This window comes from Charadrius vociferus, unplaced genomic scaffold (genome assembly GCF_000708025.1).
Source record: "Charadrius vociferus isolate BGI_N301 unplaced genomic scaffold, ASM70802v2 scaffold403, whole genome shotgun sequence".
NCBI lineage: Eukaryota > Metazoa > Chordata > Aves > Charadriiformes > Charadriidae > Charadrius > Charadrius vociferus.
Genome location: NW_009647697.1, coordinates 302703 through 320349, shown reverse-complemented (window position 1 = coordinate 320349; position 17647 = coordinate 302703). Strand labels below are relative to the sequence as shown.

General features: G+C 40.3%; 1 protein-coding gene across 3 annotated transcripts in view; it reads right to left on the bottom strand.

Annotated features, from left to right (window-relative positions):
- Positions 1-17647, bottom strand: part of CTDSPL (CTD (carboxy-terminal domain, RNA polymerase II, polypeptide A) small phosphatase-like) — an 82519-nt gene that overhangs the window by 18379 nt on the left and 46493 nt on the right. The window contains exons 2-4 of one of the 3 annotated variants that reach the window (XM_009881488.1): positions 13466-13620; positions 6242-6274; positions 2614-2667 (exon numbers count right to left, since the gene is read on the bottom strand). In XM_009881488.1, the coding sequence (XP_009879790.1) occupies positions 2614-2667; positions 6242-6274; positions 13466-13620 (242 nt within the window). The remainder of the gene's footprint in view (positions 1-2613; positions 2668-6241; positions 6275-13465; positions 13621-17647) is intronic. The other 2 variants (XM_009881489.1, XM_009881490.1) reach the window with 2 other exon arrangements.

Here is a 17647-nt window from a genome sequence, read left to right as displayed (position 1 = left end):
AAGCCGGCTCTCCTACAGCACGCTGCCCTTCCTGAAAATGGTCCCAATTACATGAATTGACAGTTTTTCTGAAAGCAATGCAGTCACATAGTCTTCTGATCACTCATTCCCCACTTTAACATCCCAACCTGCAATACACTTGTGTTACTTTAGACTTCAGCACTGGATACATCCCAAAATATCAGAAACGGGAGAGAACGCTTCCATTTGGAGCTGAAACACTGCTGCCACTCGCTTAAAGGTTTGTTTTTGGGTTTTTTTTTGATGAAGGAAAAGGACTAGCTTTGTAGAAAAGTAGCAATAGGGAGAAGCTCAACACTGAGAGGAAATAAAATTAATTAAGAATTGGATCCAGAACTCTAACTTCATTCTTTTGCTTTCTTCTAATCTTTTCAGACAATGTTGCTCTGGTACGGATGCATCTATCGTGGATTTTGTTCTTTCTAACAGCCTTTTGCAGTGCAGAGGTGCTCACAGAGACCCGAGGCCACCCCTGTGCAGACACCGGGTGACAGATGAGTCGAACACCCTCTGAACACCCTACGGCAGCAGGGACAGACGACTTCATTAACCACTGATTGATTTCAGATGTCGTCTTAAGCTGACAGATGCCAGCCAATGACGCCCAGTAAGTTCTCCTTTAAATGAAGTTAACTAACAAATGAGATGCTGGACTTAAGTAAAAGCATCTTTAGCTAAAGTGTAAGTTACTGAGGGATTTTAGGAGCGCTCACTGAAACTGATTTAGTTCCTTCCAATTAACATCAACAACAGTTTCTTCAGCTCCCAAAATGGAAGCTGCCTTGCTTACGAGCCATTTGTCTCAGCACGCTTTCTCTCAGCACGCATCTAAATGACCCCCAAGAAAAAACAACCACTGCCTAATGCCTGTAAATGCGCATTCATCACAGTAACCTAACCGGACTGAAATTTATAGAACACCCTTTCTAGGTTATAGATCTAGGTATATATCACTTCCACAACTGCCTGAGCTCTACCTTCGCCTGTCTGCAACGAGGACCAGATCTAAGGTATTTAGGTTTTCCCTTCCTATTTCAAAATCTACAAGGTATTTAGACACCCCACCTCAATTTGTCATAGTAAGAAGGATCCAGACCTGCAACCTAAATAGACTACAAGCTAACTGAAAGGAAAATTAAACCAATTTAGGACAATAATCTTCAGAACCCATGTTCTGATACTGGTATCTTGTCTTTGAAGAAGAGAAAAAGGTAGGAGCATCCCAAAAAACTTAAAGCATACTTTTTGTTCCTAAATAGTTCAGTCTATTTTTGTACTCTTAAAGCTGTTAGCATTAAGTTCGAATTTTTGACTAAGTTAATCTACACAAGCAGTTCAAAGCCAGCAATTTCTTCTGCTACATGAACCCTTTTTCAAACTGAAAATATCTATATATGTGGAAAATATACAGAAATAGATATTCCTTCCTATAAAAACATGCATATGAAAATTTTCTCAGATATCTTCGGTTTTTATCTGGAAACTAGTACGCCTGTCATCAGTAAAAGGACAGACATACACCAAAGACTACAAAATGTGGGAACTTTCAACTCTGTGAAGCCGAATTCCTCGACTGCGCGGTGAGGGACAGCCTGTTCCCATCCTCCTCACCCACCTGCAGCTCTGCTCTCTCAAAGGCAGCGGCAGGAGAGGAACAAGCTTATCTGTGGTATCTACACAGACGTGCTGGTTACCGCTGGAGTTTCTCTCCCTTTTTAGTATTGCCTTGGAAGACAATGTGTAATTATTGACCTAACTTTATCTAACAAGACTACTCCTCAAGGTTTTTCCTGGGACAAGTCTCCCACTAGGGCCCACCAACCTTCCTACAAGCTTTGGCTTCTTGAATTCAATCTGATTCCGTTTTCAAAGACACCTGGTCAACAGTCCGCACATTAGAAGATTACAAAAAATACATTTTCTGTTTCTAAACCCGTATCTCTGTTACTCTCAACTTTGAAAATGCATTTGCCACCTGATAATCTAACAGGGACAAGGAAACTATTCTGAAGCCGAAGGCACTACAAGTGGTGAGACTGCTCAACATCTGGTGTTTGGAGCAAGGATGGCATTTTTGAGGCTTTAGGAACTTAAAGGATTTGTATGTCATGTATCAGCCTATTTGTTTTGCCGTTCAAGCTTTCTGGTCTAAAGCAATTTCCACACGCGAAGAGTATCAAAGCTTTTAGGCAGAAACCACCATTACTCAATATTGTATTTTAATTTCCTCACTAATGGAGGCATACACTGAGAAGAGTCGTAATTACCAGATTTCCATCATAGTTAATAGTTATGGATCTTTGATAATTTCTTTTTTTAAACATAGTAGCTATAAAGATATCTAAGATAATTAAGAATATTTAATTATGGCTAACAGCAACCCATATTTACTACGAAATACTCTCTGAAAGACTGCAGACTTCCACAGAACTCAGCAGAAAAATAACATGTGGTATCTCAGCACTGCAAGTCCTAGCTTGGTCTTCAATTCCAACAAGAAATAAAGTGTATACAAGTTAAAGCTTTTAAACTAGTCACTGTTTGGGATTTATGCATTCCAGCCAGGTCTCATGGCTGATCAGCTTAACAGACCTTGTAGTGAACCGACTGCTGCACTGCTTCAGTCCCGTGGAAATAGTATATTCCCTAAGAGAAAAAAAAAAAAAAAACACGGGGTGGTGGCGGCAAGAAAACAGGACTTTTGGTTGAAGCATAAACAGCTGGTCAACACAAACCTTTCAGAAATTTACTGTATAAAACAATTATAACCTTTCTTCCCTGTAGGCCCATATTTCCCACAGAGACGAGTATCAGAATTAATAAGCCCTTTCTTTGTATACTGGATGTGTTGTCGAGCGTAAGTGCAACACATTAATTCACTGTTCACGGTGCCTTCAATTCACACTTTTGGTTGCACTCTGCATAGCTAACAGCTTCTCCCAGCACTTACGCATAGAAATACTCTAATAGAAGACAAATTATTCCCACTTAGAACACAGCTGCCAGAAGATGCTAGCTCCAGTTACGAAGCAGGCAGTTCACAAAATTTCTTCTTCAAAAAAAATTACCACAAGTAATTGTCTAAATGTCGGTGAGGACAAGTGAAAAAGCAACATCCCAGTGCTAAGATTTAACTTCTGCAGGGATTCTGCAGACTGCTTTTGGTACCACACCTTAATACTGGGATTTTCAATTGAACACAGAAAATGGAAACTCCAACTCATTTAAGCAGGTGCACAAGTACACTTCTTTCCTCTACCTTTTCATTCTTTCGAATGAAAACAATGGCTGAAGTCGCTATGGGTCTACTTTGATTTCTCTACCATATTCCTTTCCAAAGTTGAGAAAAATCCAGGAAAGCACAGGCATTCTGAGCTACACTTACTGTATTTTTCAGTCAGACCTATCACAGAACTCCTCAAATTACCATTCTCCTCAAAACTCAGCTGATTTTTCTACTTTTGTGTTTTCTAGTTTTGTTTTGTGTTTTTTTTTTCTAGCTTTGTGTGTTTATCTAAGCCCTAAAAATAAATCATTTTGCAGTATTAGGAAAAAAAATAATCAATTACGCTGCTGTTTAATCTTTGCCTTATCTGGAAACAGTTTCAGAATAGGACACATAAACAGTACAAAGTTCATCTTTAAAAAAAAACAAAGTCACACTGTTTCTATTTTATGAAGACCCTAACTTGAAGCTGGAATATTTTTTGCTTAGCGGTTATCTCTATCGATAACCGCGTGAAAATTCATATTAATTCAAGTTTTTAAATTAAGTGCCATTAATACAGGAAAATTCTGATTCAGCAGAAGATATACTTCACTGATACTGCACATATATGCAGAAAGCAACAAAAGTTTTCAAACAGGTGACCTCAGCAGACTGCCAGATTTTATACACGCATGATAAAACTCCAGTAAACCTCATATTTCAACTGGAGGCTTCAACTTGAAAGTTTAATGAGTAGGGAGTGGGCAGTGATCTTTTCAGAATTCACTAAGGAATTCACTAAATACTGGAAGTGATTACATTTGCAGTGAGCCCCATAAAAAGTAAATTTCCAACTTGACCGTGACCGAGCTTGCTCTGTGTCTGTTTACAAGATTTTTCTCCTGCTATGTGCACTTCATACAGTTCGAACAGCCCGTTCCTCAGCCACGACCCCACGAAGCAGAACATCGGGAATTTCTACCTCAATGGGTCTTCAACACACGGTCAAGAGTTGTCACAGGTTGCACCTCTGGGCTCCAGCCCTTGTGAGACTGGCAAAAAGGACCGCTTTAATTTTAGGCGTTTTTCACATACAACATTGGCTTTGCACCTTCGTTCCTACCACCTTCTCCACCCGCGGCTCACTTCTGCCTTTATTTAGCAGATTACGTACTAACGCTGGCTGGCTCCTGTTTGACAGCGAGCAGCGCTCTGATACTGGCAGAGTAAATGTCACACAACTGCCCACGGCAATGGCCGCTTGACACCACCTGCACATCCCGCTGGGAGAAGGCATCAGATGGCCCTGGAGAAGAGGAACGGGTGCGTTTAAAGTCACCTGCTCACTGAGAACTCCCTGTCATGACTGCAAAGTTAATTTTGCTGCCTTATTAATGTGCTGGGAATACAGGTCAGCAAAATTACAGTTGAGCTACAAATAAAAAAAGAAATCCTGAAAAAAACACCACCCCGTGAAACCCTCAAAAAAACCAACCCCCTCCTGAATCCTTAATTATCCTACCACCACCCAAATCTAACAAAGCACTGCTTTAACATCAGAAAGATGGTATTCTAGCAAAGTATCTCACTCCACATTTGTACCTGACAAAGCTGGACTCATTTGTTGCTTGAAAATTTTGTTCCGTTTGAATTCTTATTTCATTAATACCTACACTCACTCTTAGGCAAAATTTTATTCCAGGTCAGAGCACAGCCAGAACATGTTTTACGTTCAAATAACCAGAGCAACTACAGTCACCAAACAGAATCTGGCAGGTACGTAAAAGGAAAAGTAATTTAGAAATCAGTATTTTCATATATCCGAAGTTTTCTATGCCCAGACTTGCATATATTCAAACTGCATGCATGTATGTGTGTGCATACATACATGCACGCATGTGCGCAAGCATATGCATGAGCCATATTAGAAGTAAATTCCAATTAGAATTAATAGGTAAGCAATAAAGAGTAATTTCTAACAGTTCTTAAATGCAAGAGAAAGCGGGGAAGGAAGGAAATGATCTGCACAGTTATAGCAATCTCTTGACACCTCTGCACCGCAGCACGGACAGGGTTCCTACAGGAGGTCTTGTAATGTTGGGCTACAAGAGAAGGAAGGGAAAGGGTCAAAAAAAATGGTATCTTGGGGAATTTTCAGGTCTCTAGGGGCTACCAAATATCTCAAGAAAGAGGGCTGCGTCAGTAACTCCACACATCAGCACTGCTGTTTCCTGGAAAACTCTGCAATAATAAAGTTCTTATAAACAGCAAAGGAGCTCAAAAAACCCAACGTATTTCCAGATTTAAAAAGTCTAAGTCTTCATCCACATAAAAAACATGTAGAAAAGAGCAGCTTTTTGACCAAAAAAGGTTAAAGCTAATTAAAAGCTTCAGTTTAAAGAATTGTGTGTTTTTTCTTCCTTTTATTTAGTTTTGCAAAATAATTCAGATGCCAAATGGCATTCCAAGTTTAATCCGGGGAAGATAAGCAGAAATATTAAGGCCTATAAAACAACAGCTGATACTGAGAGCATCCCCTCAAAGGAGTGCAATAACACAGCTATGGTCAGTGTACTCTTTGTTTTCCTAAAGTGGCTTGTTTCAAACAAATTATGTCTAAGTCCTCTTTTTGAACTGGAATAAAGGGGAAAAAATCAAAGGAAAAGGTTTTTGTAACTGTGTCCCACATCATGATGACGAGACACCTTTTGTCTCTATTAAAATAAGTAACTTCAACTTTCAGACTACTTCGTGCATTTTCAAAATTATAAAAATTCAGAAATGAATTTAACTGAGCTGCAAGATGAAAACCATATAAAACCCAAACCCTTCTTTTAGTCCTTGTACAACACGTGCGGTTCAATTAATCTCTGAGTATACAACATTGCAGACAGAACGTAAAACCCTTTTGTTAACATGCAACACAAAACAGACCTGTTAGACTGCAACATAAGATGAATCAAAGCAAAAGTTATGAAAATTATTAAAAGAAAAAGGGATAAAAATACATACACTTGGTATAGGCATGACCTGCATCTGGTCACCCTGGGGAAAAAGAAAAAAAAAAAAAAAATCACTGTAAGGGTAATGGCTTTTAAAGGGTAGAACAAAGGTCTGAAGCAGTAAATGTAGCACTCAAACATTTTAAACCAAAAGTTCAAAGTATTCCAGAAACCAGGGTAAAAAAAACAAAAACAAAAACAGGATCTTGCATTTTAGTTGCTGAAATGATCTGTTAGTATATCGGCATTTATGATTTTTAGGAGACTGGACTGGTAAAACCCATGCTATGATTAATAAGAGATGACAATAAGAAAGTACCTGTATTTACTGTAACTTTTTCAGCTTTAAGGTCTACTAATGGGTATATTTGTCTATTTTCACTGCAGCAACAAGAGGCTCAGCCAGACCTTGGTATCAGGACAGATGCCCACTCATTGAAGTTAAATTTCCTTGAAACAACTGCCTCAGCAAAAACAACATTTTTCACTTGGGCAACAGCAAAATGTCCGAGAAGGACAGGATGAATGATAAACCAATCCAAGGAAACCCACTTTCTTCACCAAGAAAGAGGCAAGAGTATCTGTGCTCTTCCCATGGTTTCCCTTTTGTATCGTACTCGGGAGAGGGCAAGACAGTCTTGGCCAACTCGACCTTTTCTTCTCATCCTGGGACCCAACATACAGAGACAGAGACACTTCTATTTACAGCTTCCAAACGGAGAAGGCTGCTCCCAGGACTGCCAACTCAACACGTAAGACCATTTTGGGAAATGGGAAATGTATTTTCTAATCCTTCTAATCTGTAAAAAACAAGGATTTGTTTTCTGATGGGCACAGCACTTAAGGAAACCCCAGGAAGCCGATCTTTCTAGCACAGACGTTGCTTAGGTAGATGATTTTATTCTTTAATTACTTGGACAAGACAGGCTCTGACTACCAGCAGACTGACTATCTATTGAAAGAGTTGTTTTTAACATTGGAACATCCAGCTGAAAAAGCCTTGCGCTCACTTGTTTTGGAGTCTAACACAGTGTTGACACATCACTGACAAACAAAAGGAATTCAATATTATTTTTAAAGTCTGCTCTTATTATTGCTACAATAGCAGAAATTTTTACTAAAGTTTGACCAAAATCCAGAAGAGCTGATAAAGCAGCTAGAGAGCAGCAACCACCACGAACTATCAAGAAGTTTCCCCCAGTAAAAAGTACCCGATCTCTATAAAAATAAAACACACAGAAAAATTGGTAAGAATCCAAATTTTCCTCAGGATAATGGCAAAAAGAAGAGGGGGGAAAAAAAAAAAGAGTAATTCAACACGTTAATGTCCTGTTAGTGTAACCCCACCTGAAGTTTGTGGGCTGTTTCAGAAAGGACTGAATTTGAGTAGGTGCCAGTCAGATTTGCTGGCCTGAGATCAAATTGTTATCAAGGATATGGTTACGCAGGCAGAGCACAGATTGTGAACCCGTGTTTTGTTTTGTTTTGAAAGGCATTTTTTGCATTCACTGGTAGAGAATAAAATACAAGTGGAGCTTCTCTTCTGTCAACAGATGAAAACAGTATATGAGAGGTAGAGGCATATCCACAGCTACGGTACAAGATTATCTTACTCCTGGACACAAATATAGCTGTGTATCACATCAGGTTTTCCCACAGACTTGAAGAGACGCTCACTGCGGCGTAACTTGCTTTCTATTGTGGCAATCTCTTGAAGGAAGAGCTGCACCCCACGGTATTACTGTTCAGCCTGACTTTCACGGGAGTCCAGAATCGAAGCTGCTAAAAGATATGCCTTACTGCTTGTTTTATTTTTCTTGCGGAATTTCTTAAATCAAAAAGCAAGGAAAACAAGCAAGTTTCCTAAGAGGAAACCTAAAAGTACCTGTGCAAAAAAAATGAAAATGGTAACGATGACAACTGGAAAAACAAGCAGAAAGATAAATGCAAGAGTCTGCTGGTAAAGCATAAGTGTTCAAGAACAGGCATATGCTTTTTAAAAACAAGCCTGCTATGGGAAACTTTCAAAAAGTGTCCTGCCTCATTTCCTGGTGCCGTGGAACAGGAAGGGAAGTAGGTCATAATGCTATCGTTTGAAATAGATGACAGATGACTGCATTTGTTGAAGCCTTTCCACGAGCTCCTGATGTTGGTAACAGGACAAAGCTGTTCCTAGAATGCCAAAATTTCCCCACTGTATCACTAAGATAACCCAGGAACCAATTTGTCCAGCCATTGAAATCAGTTGTTTTTTTTTCATGGCACAATATATACAGATGAAACGATAAATCCTACCTTTTCCCTTAGCTACGTCATTTTAGTTTGAGAGACACAACATTTTCAGTACCGTGTCCGTTCATTAATGATGTCTCTACGGTCGCGTATGGGATCAATGAGCACCAAGTGACAGACCACGCTATTTTCCTTTTTTGAGAACAGTCTGTATTCAAAGATAAGGAGCTCTTTCATTGTAAAGAATAACCCCTTAAAAGAAGCAGCTGATCAAAAGAACAGATTTATCATATTTGTTTCTTTAACACAAAGCTTATACTAGACTGTGATAAGTTCTTTAAAGACAATAATATAGCAGCTATTTGACGCTTCCATTGACTTGAACTATCGAGCTTTGTCTCTTAATATAGAAGACTTTTTGGGGAGGCAAAGAAGGTCAGAATGAGTGAGCAGAGACAGAGGAGCCAAACACAGTGATGCAAAAGGGGTTTTTGTTTTCTAGACAGACCTGCCATACCACATGCTGATGGTGACCAACAGAACCAAACATTAGGAACTGTCTTGCTCTGATTAGCGAAGGTTAAGCAGGAGAAAGTGTACTATTATTTACATTAATCTCACTTATCTTCCTCCACACTGGGCAGAGAGACTGGTTTCCATGTTTGTTCAGAAAGCATGTTGTTATTAGACTCCCCATCAGATTCCATGCTCTTGTGGCTCCTCCAGGTTTCTTGCATGAAGGAGATGCTACTTTTGACCTCAAGAACATGCTTCGCTACAAGCAGTTTTTCTCACTCTGGTAGACCATATTCACACTGGACAGAGAAGATCCCATCCCCTGCACTTTTAGGTGTGTTAGAAATAGAGATCCCTGACGCAGCATCAGCCTGGAGATGACAGCACCGTGGAGCAAAGAGCAATGAGGAGTAGGAGACCTAACTTTTGTAGTGGTTAGGATGGGTGAGGTGGAAATTCAAGGATTTGACCTTTCTGACTTCATTCCTGTTACAGGAAAAGCAGCCAGGGCAGCTGCTGCCCCAGAATAAACCTCCTTCTAATTCCGTCTTCTTCCCTGTTGACTGCAGATCAAGACCTTCTCCTCTAATCCAACAAGTGTAAAAAAAGCCTTCCCTCATTCATGCTTCATCTTGTTAAACATGAGCCATCTGCCCGATTTGTATCTAACTGTGAAACACAAGCAGAGATGAGTCTAGTGGAAGTGGGTTGTAAGTGAAACAGCAAAGTGCCGACAGACTTGTCGGAGCTCCTTCACCCACCATGACTGAAGGCGAAAGGAAGAGACAGCCACTTTGCATCCAGTTTTTCTCACCTTCCTCTATCTAGATCCCTCCTTGAAGCCTGCCGATGAAATCTGTACCTGCAAACACTTCAAAACTCAGGTAACAAACTCACCCTCAAAAAAACCCTTACATCCAGAAGCATGCCCAGAAAATCCCCAAGCTGAGTCAAGTTGCTAATTGAAGAACAGAAGTTGAGATTTGAATTTACTTATAAGAAAACAAAACAAAACCTTCCCTCTCCCAACACTCTGGCCCCTAAAAGAAAAAACTGGCTGGAAGGTCTTGGTGAGCTGCCTGCTGCTGAGGAGGCAGGAAAAAATTAGCAAGGAGTTCATGAGGCTGAACATTGTGTGCTCCCAATGACACATCTGGCTCAGCATCCAAGCTGCAGACAGGCTGATATACCCACCATAATAGATCGTACATCTTAGAACACACCTTTGTGCTGCACTAACAAGCTGTTACATTTTAAGAAAAACAAATACACAATAGTTTCAGTAAATACAAGTTGTTATCGAAAAATGTTGTATTGAAACTTTAGAGACAGAATTACATTCGTTACCAGTATTAGAGTCACACTTGGACAAGCAGCTGCTCTGTGAGTAGAAGGTTTAAAAGTGAACTCAACTTTAAAGAAGTTTTTGGGCTTTTTTTTTTTTCCCCTAATGGAATAGAAGTCAGTGCTGAAAAACCCTGTTTATTCAAAACCATGCTCAGTTTGATGTTTCTTCCAATCCTATGAAGAAGTGACATGACACTTGACTTGCCAAGCAGAGTCAAGTCCCATCATTTGGTAAAATACTAAATGAAGCACTGATTTCATCTGAAGCACTGATTTCATCTTTTCTAATACAGCAAAATAATAATAATAATAATAATAATTAAATCACACAAGACAATTACTCTGAACAAAATTTCAGAACTGTGCTTTCAATTATGTCATCAAAGGCTCTTCCCTGCTTCCGGGTTAGCATTGAAAGAATTGAGACTTCTAATTAGAAGGAAGTTAACTTGTCACATCAATTTCAAGAATACGCTAGAAGCAACACAGAACACTGAATTCCTGTGAAACCAGCAGAGCTTTCTCTGTTCTGTTCCTTTCCTTTATCACCAGTTTTCATGTAACAACTCTACTAAACAGTAACGACAGAAGGAAAGTATTTTTATACATTTTCTAATGTATAAAAATTTTATACAGCCATTTTATACAGTTTCTAATAGTAACTATTTAACATTGTGCAATTTTTCAGTTTTTGAAGGGAAGTGTCACAACACATGAACTGACTGGGTCATGGTCAGACATTACCCATGATGTGATAAATAATTAATACAAGATACAAAAGGGAATGCAGGTATCAGTGAGTGACCATTTGAATGGCAGCTCAACAAGATTTAAACTATTCTTAACCTGGCTTTAATTAAACAGCAGAGGAGTTTAAGCAGTGTGTTGTCAGGCTTTCTTTTCTTTCCTAGAACAGGTAATTTTGTCACTCTTGGACATTTAATTTCACCAATTTAGAAACTGCGGCCCCCTGCTGCATGTACTTTCTCTCAACTTATCTAGATTCAGAAGCAATAAGCGAGATGCTCGGCGTAACTCGGTTAAATCCACCCAGCCCGCACAGTTCTGAAACAACAGCTCTCCTGGCAAAAAGCACTACCCTGACAGCATAACGATATTCAAATATATCCAAGTCTTCGATGCTGTTTTCCTTTCTTTAAAAGAATTTCCTACTTAAACTAACCGTGTTAGCACTGAAAATAAAAACCGCATATAAAAAACACATACAAAGCTTATTCATCTTCAATATGACGATTAAAATAGAAATGTTACAGACTTATTTGCACTCACTTAAGAACTACCCAAAAGCTTAGCCATACTTGATTTCTTCTACAGAGACCTGTACGCATCTGAGTGCATTTTGTTCTGTTTGAAGAAAACACACTCTTTAGTAAGTCCTTCTAACATATTCCTTGAACTCTTTTGCTCAATTAAACTGCAGTCTGGTAATGCTGTGAATTCTGTGATTTGTGTCTTGGGCTCGTGTACAACTTCAAAACTGCTCACTGAGGTGAGGATGGCAACTTATGTGAACATACATGCAATCACTCGCTCAAGGCAGAAGGTATGTTTAGAAAGGAACTAAGCGTTTTATAAAATGCAATCTGAAAACTACTGACTCCAGACCATTTAAACTCATGTTTTCTATAGAAAAAGCCCCACCAAACTGTTCTTTCCTTTAGGTTTTTCTTTCTAATGAACTCCCATTTTCTCTCAGCTGTAGTTTTGCTGGGAGCCTCACTTCTCTGCCTCCTTTCCACTTCCCAGCACAGCGGAGAGGGAAATTTTCCTAGTTTCCCATTCCTTTTGTTTCCCAGGTGAACGTGCGCATACATGCTACACGCTACTCAGCTTTCCTTTCAGCACATCCAGCCTAGATTCCCCTCATTTCAGTCAAAATGTACCTTGGCTAGCAAAAGACATCTAAAAATACACATACAATTCCTCCTCTTGGCAGAGGAATTTTCAGTGTGAGCAGTCTGAGCATGAACTGTTGCAGTTCAGACTTTACCCGCAGCCCACGTGTTCTTCGTCTCAGTCACTTCAATTCATTTCCCTTTCCTCTCTCCCACCCAACAGTTCCTCTGCTCTTTCTCCCCAGCTTCTCAGAATTCAAACATAGCCAGCAAAACTCAAACCAAAATAAAATGGACTGGACAAGGTACGTAAGAAATCAGCTGCATTAAATATGAAAAATTAGCGGGAAGAGCAGAAGGGTGAAAAGATAGAGATGTCTCAACTTCCGCTATTATCCCCCATCACGGATACACCTATAATTGCAATCCTTTCAAGTCCTGGAAAAATGGGACGGGAATGGTGTTTCAATTAAGAGTACAGCACTAGTGGGGTTTTGACAGTGCTGAAAAACAACATGGTATGGAAAAGAATGTATTCCTGTGTTTGCTATATTGGACTGAAATTCGCCAGTAACATAACATGAATCCTCTCAGTGTTATCAGATTTATAAAGAACATCTAAAATTGTGTTGTGCTTTTAGGAATATGGCAAAGCAATGTAATTACTAGAACTCAGTGAAAGTAACATGCCGCTTTTACACACAATGTTTTGAAGTGCTAAAAGTTTTTATCAATTAATTTGACTTACTGGATAAACAAGACTTAATAACTGGAAAAATGGCCAAAAGCTGATTCCTCTGGACTCAGTGTGCATTAAATATAGGTGTACTCGTTAGAAAAAAGGTCTAAACAATTATGGTTCTCCCCCTTTTTGAACTGGTTTTATGCCACTGAAAACCCTTTCAATTGACATTCAAAGCGGTTCCACCATGCTCCAGTGAACACAGTTTAACCTTCCTGTAGTTGGGAAGGAGAACCAAAGCTAGAGACAGCTCAGCATCTGAAGTATTACAAGAAGTCCACATTTTTTTAGTGTCTTACTCAGGTTTTAAATGTCATTTGCTTATAAAATGTATAGTGCCAATACCCGTCATGGAAAGGTTAGTTTTAAATTGCAGCTGAATAGGCAGTATTGGCAATTCACCATCAAAACAGTAATTTTTTCTGTGACTCATACCATGTTCCCCATGAGGGAAACCTATTAAGCCAAACCTTCAGAAGCGCAGAGTCAAACCTCGGTTACAAAAGACCCATATGACAGCAGAATAAGATAAAAGCCTGACCTTCTGAAGTCCTCCATTCTCCTCCACCAAAGGAGGAAGAGCACTGGTGCTATTGGTTGATGGTGGTTCGACATTGTAGTCACGAAAGCAGCAGAATAAGGTGCTAAAGATACTTCTACTCCTCTGCTTCTTCAAGCTGATATTACATTGGGACACTAGGGGGAAAAAAAAAAAAAGAAAAAGACAAATAAATTCATGTAGTACAGATACAGTTTTCCAGATCACAATGACTGAATTTAAGATGCATAGTTACTACCTCAGAAGTCCTTCTCAAGTCTTAAGATAATCTCACAGAGGTTCTCTGTCATTCTCAGACCCCCTTCCTGCCATTTCAACGCATTTTTTCCTTGTCAAACACACACGGTGCCCTTAGCCTATTACTAACCAACCCGGATCTCCGCACAATCAGAGGTGTTGCCAGACTAAGACGCTACACTGAGTTTTCCTAGAAATATCCAAAGCAGATACTGTAAATTACATCACATAACATGCTGCTAAAATAGTCTCTGGACTGATGTAAAATAGAAGAGACGCAATAAATGCCTACTGATGCCCGGGCGTATTTTCTAGCCAGATACATGATCATGTGTGGAACATTTAAACTCCTGCAAGGGTCAGAAAAAGATCTGAGACGTTTCTGAGTTTCCTCTGCTACTGGTTGACAGCGTTGCTGGAGGACAGAAGACACAAGGCAGGGGCAGCACTGGGAGCTGCAACACCGACTGCGAGAACAAGTCTGGAGAGGGCATTATTAAATGAAAAGACTTCTCTTTAACTCACTTATTGGTCTAGAAGGATTAAAAACCACCAAGAAAACCCAACACCCCCCCCCCCCCCCCAAATAATAGGTAAAAAGTTACATACAGCTTAATGAAAGCAAGTGTAGTGTTTTTAAAGACTAAAAAAACATAGATAAAAGCAGCAGTTTGCAGAAGAGAAATGCACACAAGGCACCTAGTCATCTCCCTAAGATTCAAACTCCCGAAAGTTACATCTTGACAATAAAATAAAAAAGAAGTTGGAAAAAAGTTTTAGAATGTTTCAAACAATACTCAATTTGATCACCAGATATTTTAACTAATTGTTAACCAGAAGTGTTTGTTTCCTACGCCGCTGGGCAGCACCCGGCAGATTTAGCGCTCTTCCAGGGCAGGGACACCCTTTTCACCTTGTGCCTTTCACACAGCCCTTCTTTCTTTGATGTTTATCCAGACCACTGCAGCACACGGCACCAAATGCCATCGATACTCAACTTGTTAACATCAGGCGATACCACAATGAGAGACAACTGTGCCTCTACTCTGGTGAGACCCCACCTGCAGTACTGCGTCAAGCTCTGGAGCCCCCAACACAGGAAAGACATGGACCTGTTGGAGCAGGTCCAGAGGAGGGCCACAAAGATGATCCGAGGGCTGGAGCACCTCTGCTATGAGGAGAGGCTGAGAGAGTCGGGGCTGTTCAGCCTGGAGAAGAGAAGGCTCCGGGGAGATCTTATTGCGGCCTTCCAGTACCTAAAGGGGGCTACAGGAGAGCTGGAGAGGGACTTTTTACTGGGGCATGTAGTGAAAGGATGAGGGGGAATGGGTCCACACTAGAAGATGGCAGGTTTAGATTAAACACTTGGAAGAAATTTTTGACTCTGAGGGTGGTGAGGCACTGGAACAGGTTGCCCAGAGAAGTTGTGGAAGCTCCATCCCTGGAGGTGTCCAAGGCCAGGCTGGACGTGGCCTTGGGCAACCTGGTCTGGTGGGATGTGTCCCTGCCCATGGCAGGGGGGCTGGAACCAGATGATCTTCAAGGTCCCTTCCAACCTAAACCATTCTATGTGTGTCTTGTAATTAACTGCTCACCACAGTTATTCCCCTCAATGCTGCGTAAAGCCCCCGGGACTCCCTTCTGCTACACTGTCCTACCTGTACCAGGACCCACCTCCCTTTCTCCACGCAGCCGAGGAACATTACAGACTATGGAGATTAATGGCTTCCTTTTCAGAGTCAACAAATGATTTCATTTAAAATACATGCAAACAAGCCCCAGCAAGTTATGGGTTTTTTTTATTTTTTTTCCCCACAGCTATGCAGCAGTGCGTCTTAAAGTAGCAAACTTTAAAAAGTGGATTACACCGAGAAAAAAAGGATGCTGTGAAAGTTGTAGCACCAACTACCTGAAAGGAGGTTGTAGCGAGGTGGGGGTTGGTCTCTTCTCCCAAGTGTCAAGCTGTAGGACAAGAGGAAATGGCCTCAAGTTGCACCACGGGAGGTTTAGGACGGATATTAGGAAAAATTTCTTCACCAAAAGGGTTATCAAACATTGGAACAGGCTGCACAGGGCGGTGGGGGAGTCACCATCCCTGGAGGGATTTAAAAGACGGGTAGATGTGGTGCTGAGGGATGTGGTTTAGTGTTGGTGTTGGCAGTGTTAGGCTGATGGTTGGACTCGATGACCTTCATGGTCCTTTTCAACCTAGATGATTCTATGATTAATGCCAATCTACAAACCACATAGTTTATTTGCATTCTGTATCAGAAGGAACAGAACAGTCTCCCAGCCGAAAGTCAGAGTGTGAGTGAAATTCTTAGTAAGTCCCATTACAGACATCAATATGTAATTCCCCATCTTTCCTCCTCTCTTCTCCCTAATAATAGGGAATGGCCACATATATCTACCTTCCTCCTGATCTTACCAATCTATCAAGGCAATTGGCAACAGAAACACCAAAAATATAATTATTAATATATACAGAAAATGTCAGTAAAAGAAGAGTTGTGTGTGAAATGGAACAAAACTCTGCTGGAAGATTTAAGGGATACCATCGCAGTCTGAATTCAGAAGGTGTACAGGTACATGCGTGTGGCTTTTACAAGAAAGTCTTGTGGTGCAGATTTTGAGTTAACTTTTAAGCACATTCTGAAAATATAAACAAAATCTTCTGAGTTTGTAGGGTCAGCATAAGCTAGACATCAATACTTTCTCCTCTCAAAGCACTTCCAAGGTGCCCAGCAGGTCCAACTGCAATATTCTGTTCTCCATATAGTATGGACTTCCATATTTGCCAAAATACTTTTCTGACTTACGGGAGTGAGCAATACTCAGGTTTAGTTATTAATTGCTACTAAGAGGAAAGCGTACCAGTATCAAAAACTAAATGGGTTTTATAAGCCTTGACCATTTAAAAAGTGCTCAGATAAGAGAATAAAGTCCTAATTGTGCACAGATTTGTGCGCCTGCGTGTCTAAGGAAGTGTTTCATTACTTTAAAGACACTTGTAAACTGAAACCAACCTAATCACTGCTTTTCAATACTCCAGTTAAACAGAAAACATATGCAAAACTCCAGCCATCGGTGGTATGTGTTACAGTAAAAGGCTCATTCTCAAAACGCCACATTCCATGTGCAACAAATTTGGAGCAACATGCGTTGAGAAATCCCCAAAGGATGCCTGTGCAGCTATGAAGGGCTTTTTCAAAAAAGCACTCAAGAAAATCTGTATCGCAGGCACAAGCAAGTTTGTTGCAGTATCACCCAGGCAAAGGGAACTCCTTTCTGACCTTAAACACTGGAACATGCTGAAATTCGAAGGGGAAGCACAATGCTGGGCGTCCTGTTCCCTACAGTTAGCACCACAGAAACCTCCCTAATAATTTGTATTTTGTTTTCAGCCTCTAGTTAAAAACTATGACAGCAAATAATGAAATTTGAATGTTTAATATAGAAATGCCCTTACACGGCATTTATCATAAGCTTTTGGTTTTCTCCTGGACTTCGTAAGGTACAAGAACATAACACTAAACTTCATTCTGCAAACAGTTTTTATGCATAAAATAGTCCTCCCAAAGCCAAGACTGCATTTTGTAGTAAAGTCCAGTTTATATTGTAGGCTGGGACTGAGGCAGGTCTGCAACACAGGATCCAGTTCTCTAAAGTTAATAAAAAGTGAGAGTGTTAAGCAAGAAAAACTAAATACCAAACGTTTGCATCAGAAACGCTGCAAACTACTTCTGAGCTTCAGTTTTTGGGAGGTTAATGAATACAACAACATGCAAGGCAAACATTTACCTCAACCACATCATGTTCGTCCCCAAACCTGCTAACGCTGGAGATCAGACCATGGATGGCCTGGACACACAAAGAGCCATACTAACAGATTACAGGATGAAGTCCCAAATTTTCAAGAGAAATTCT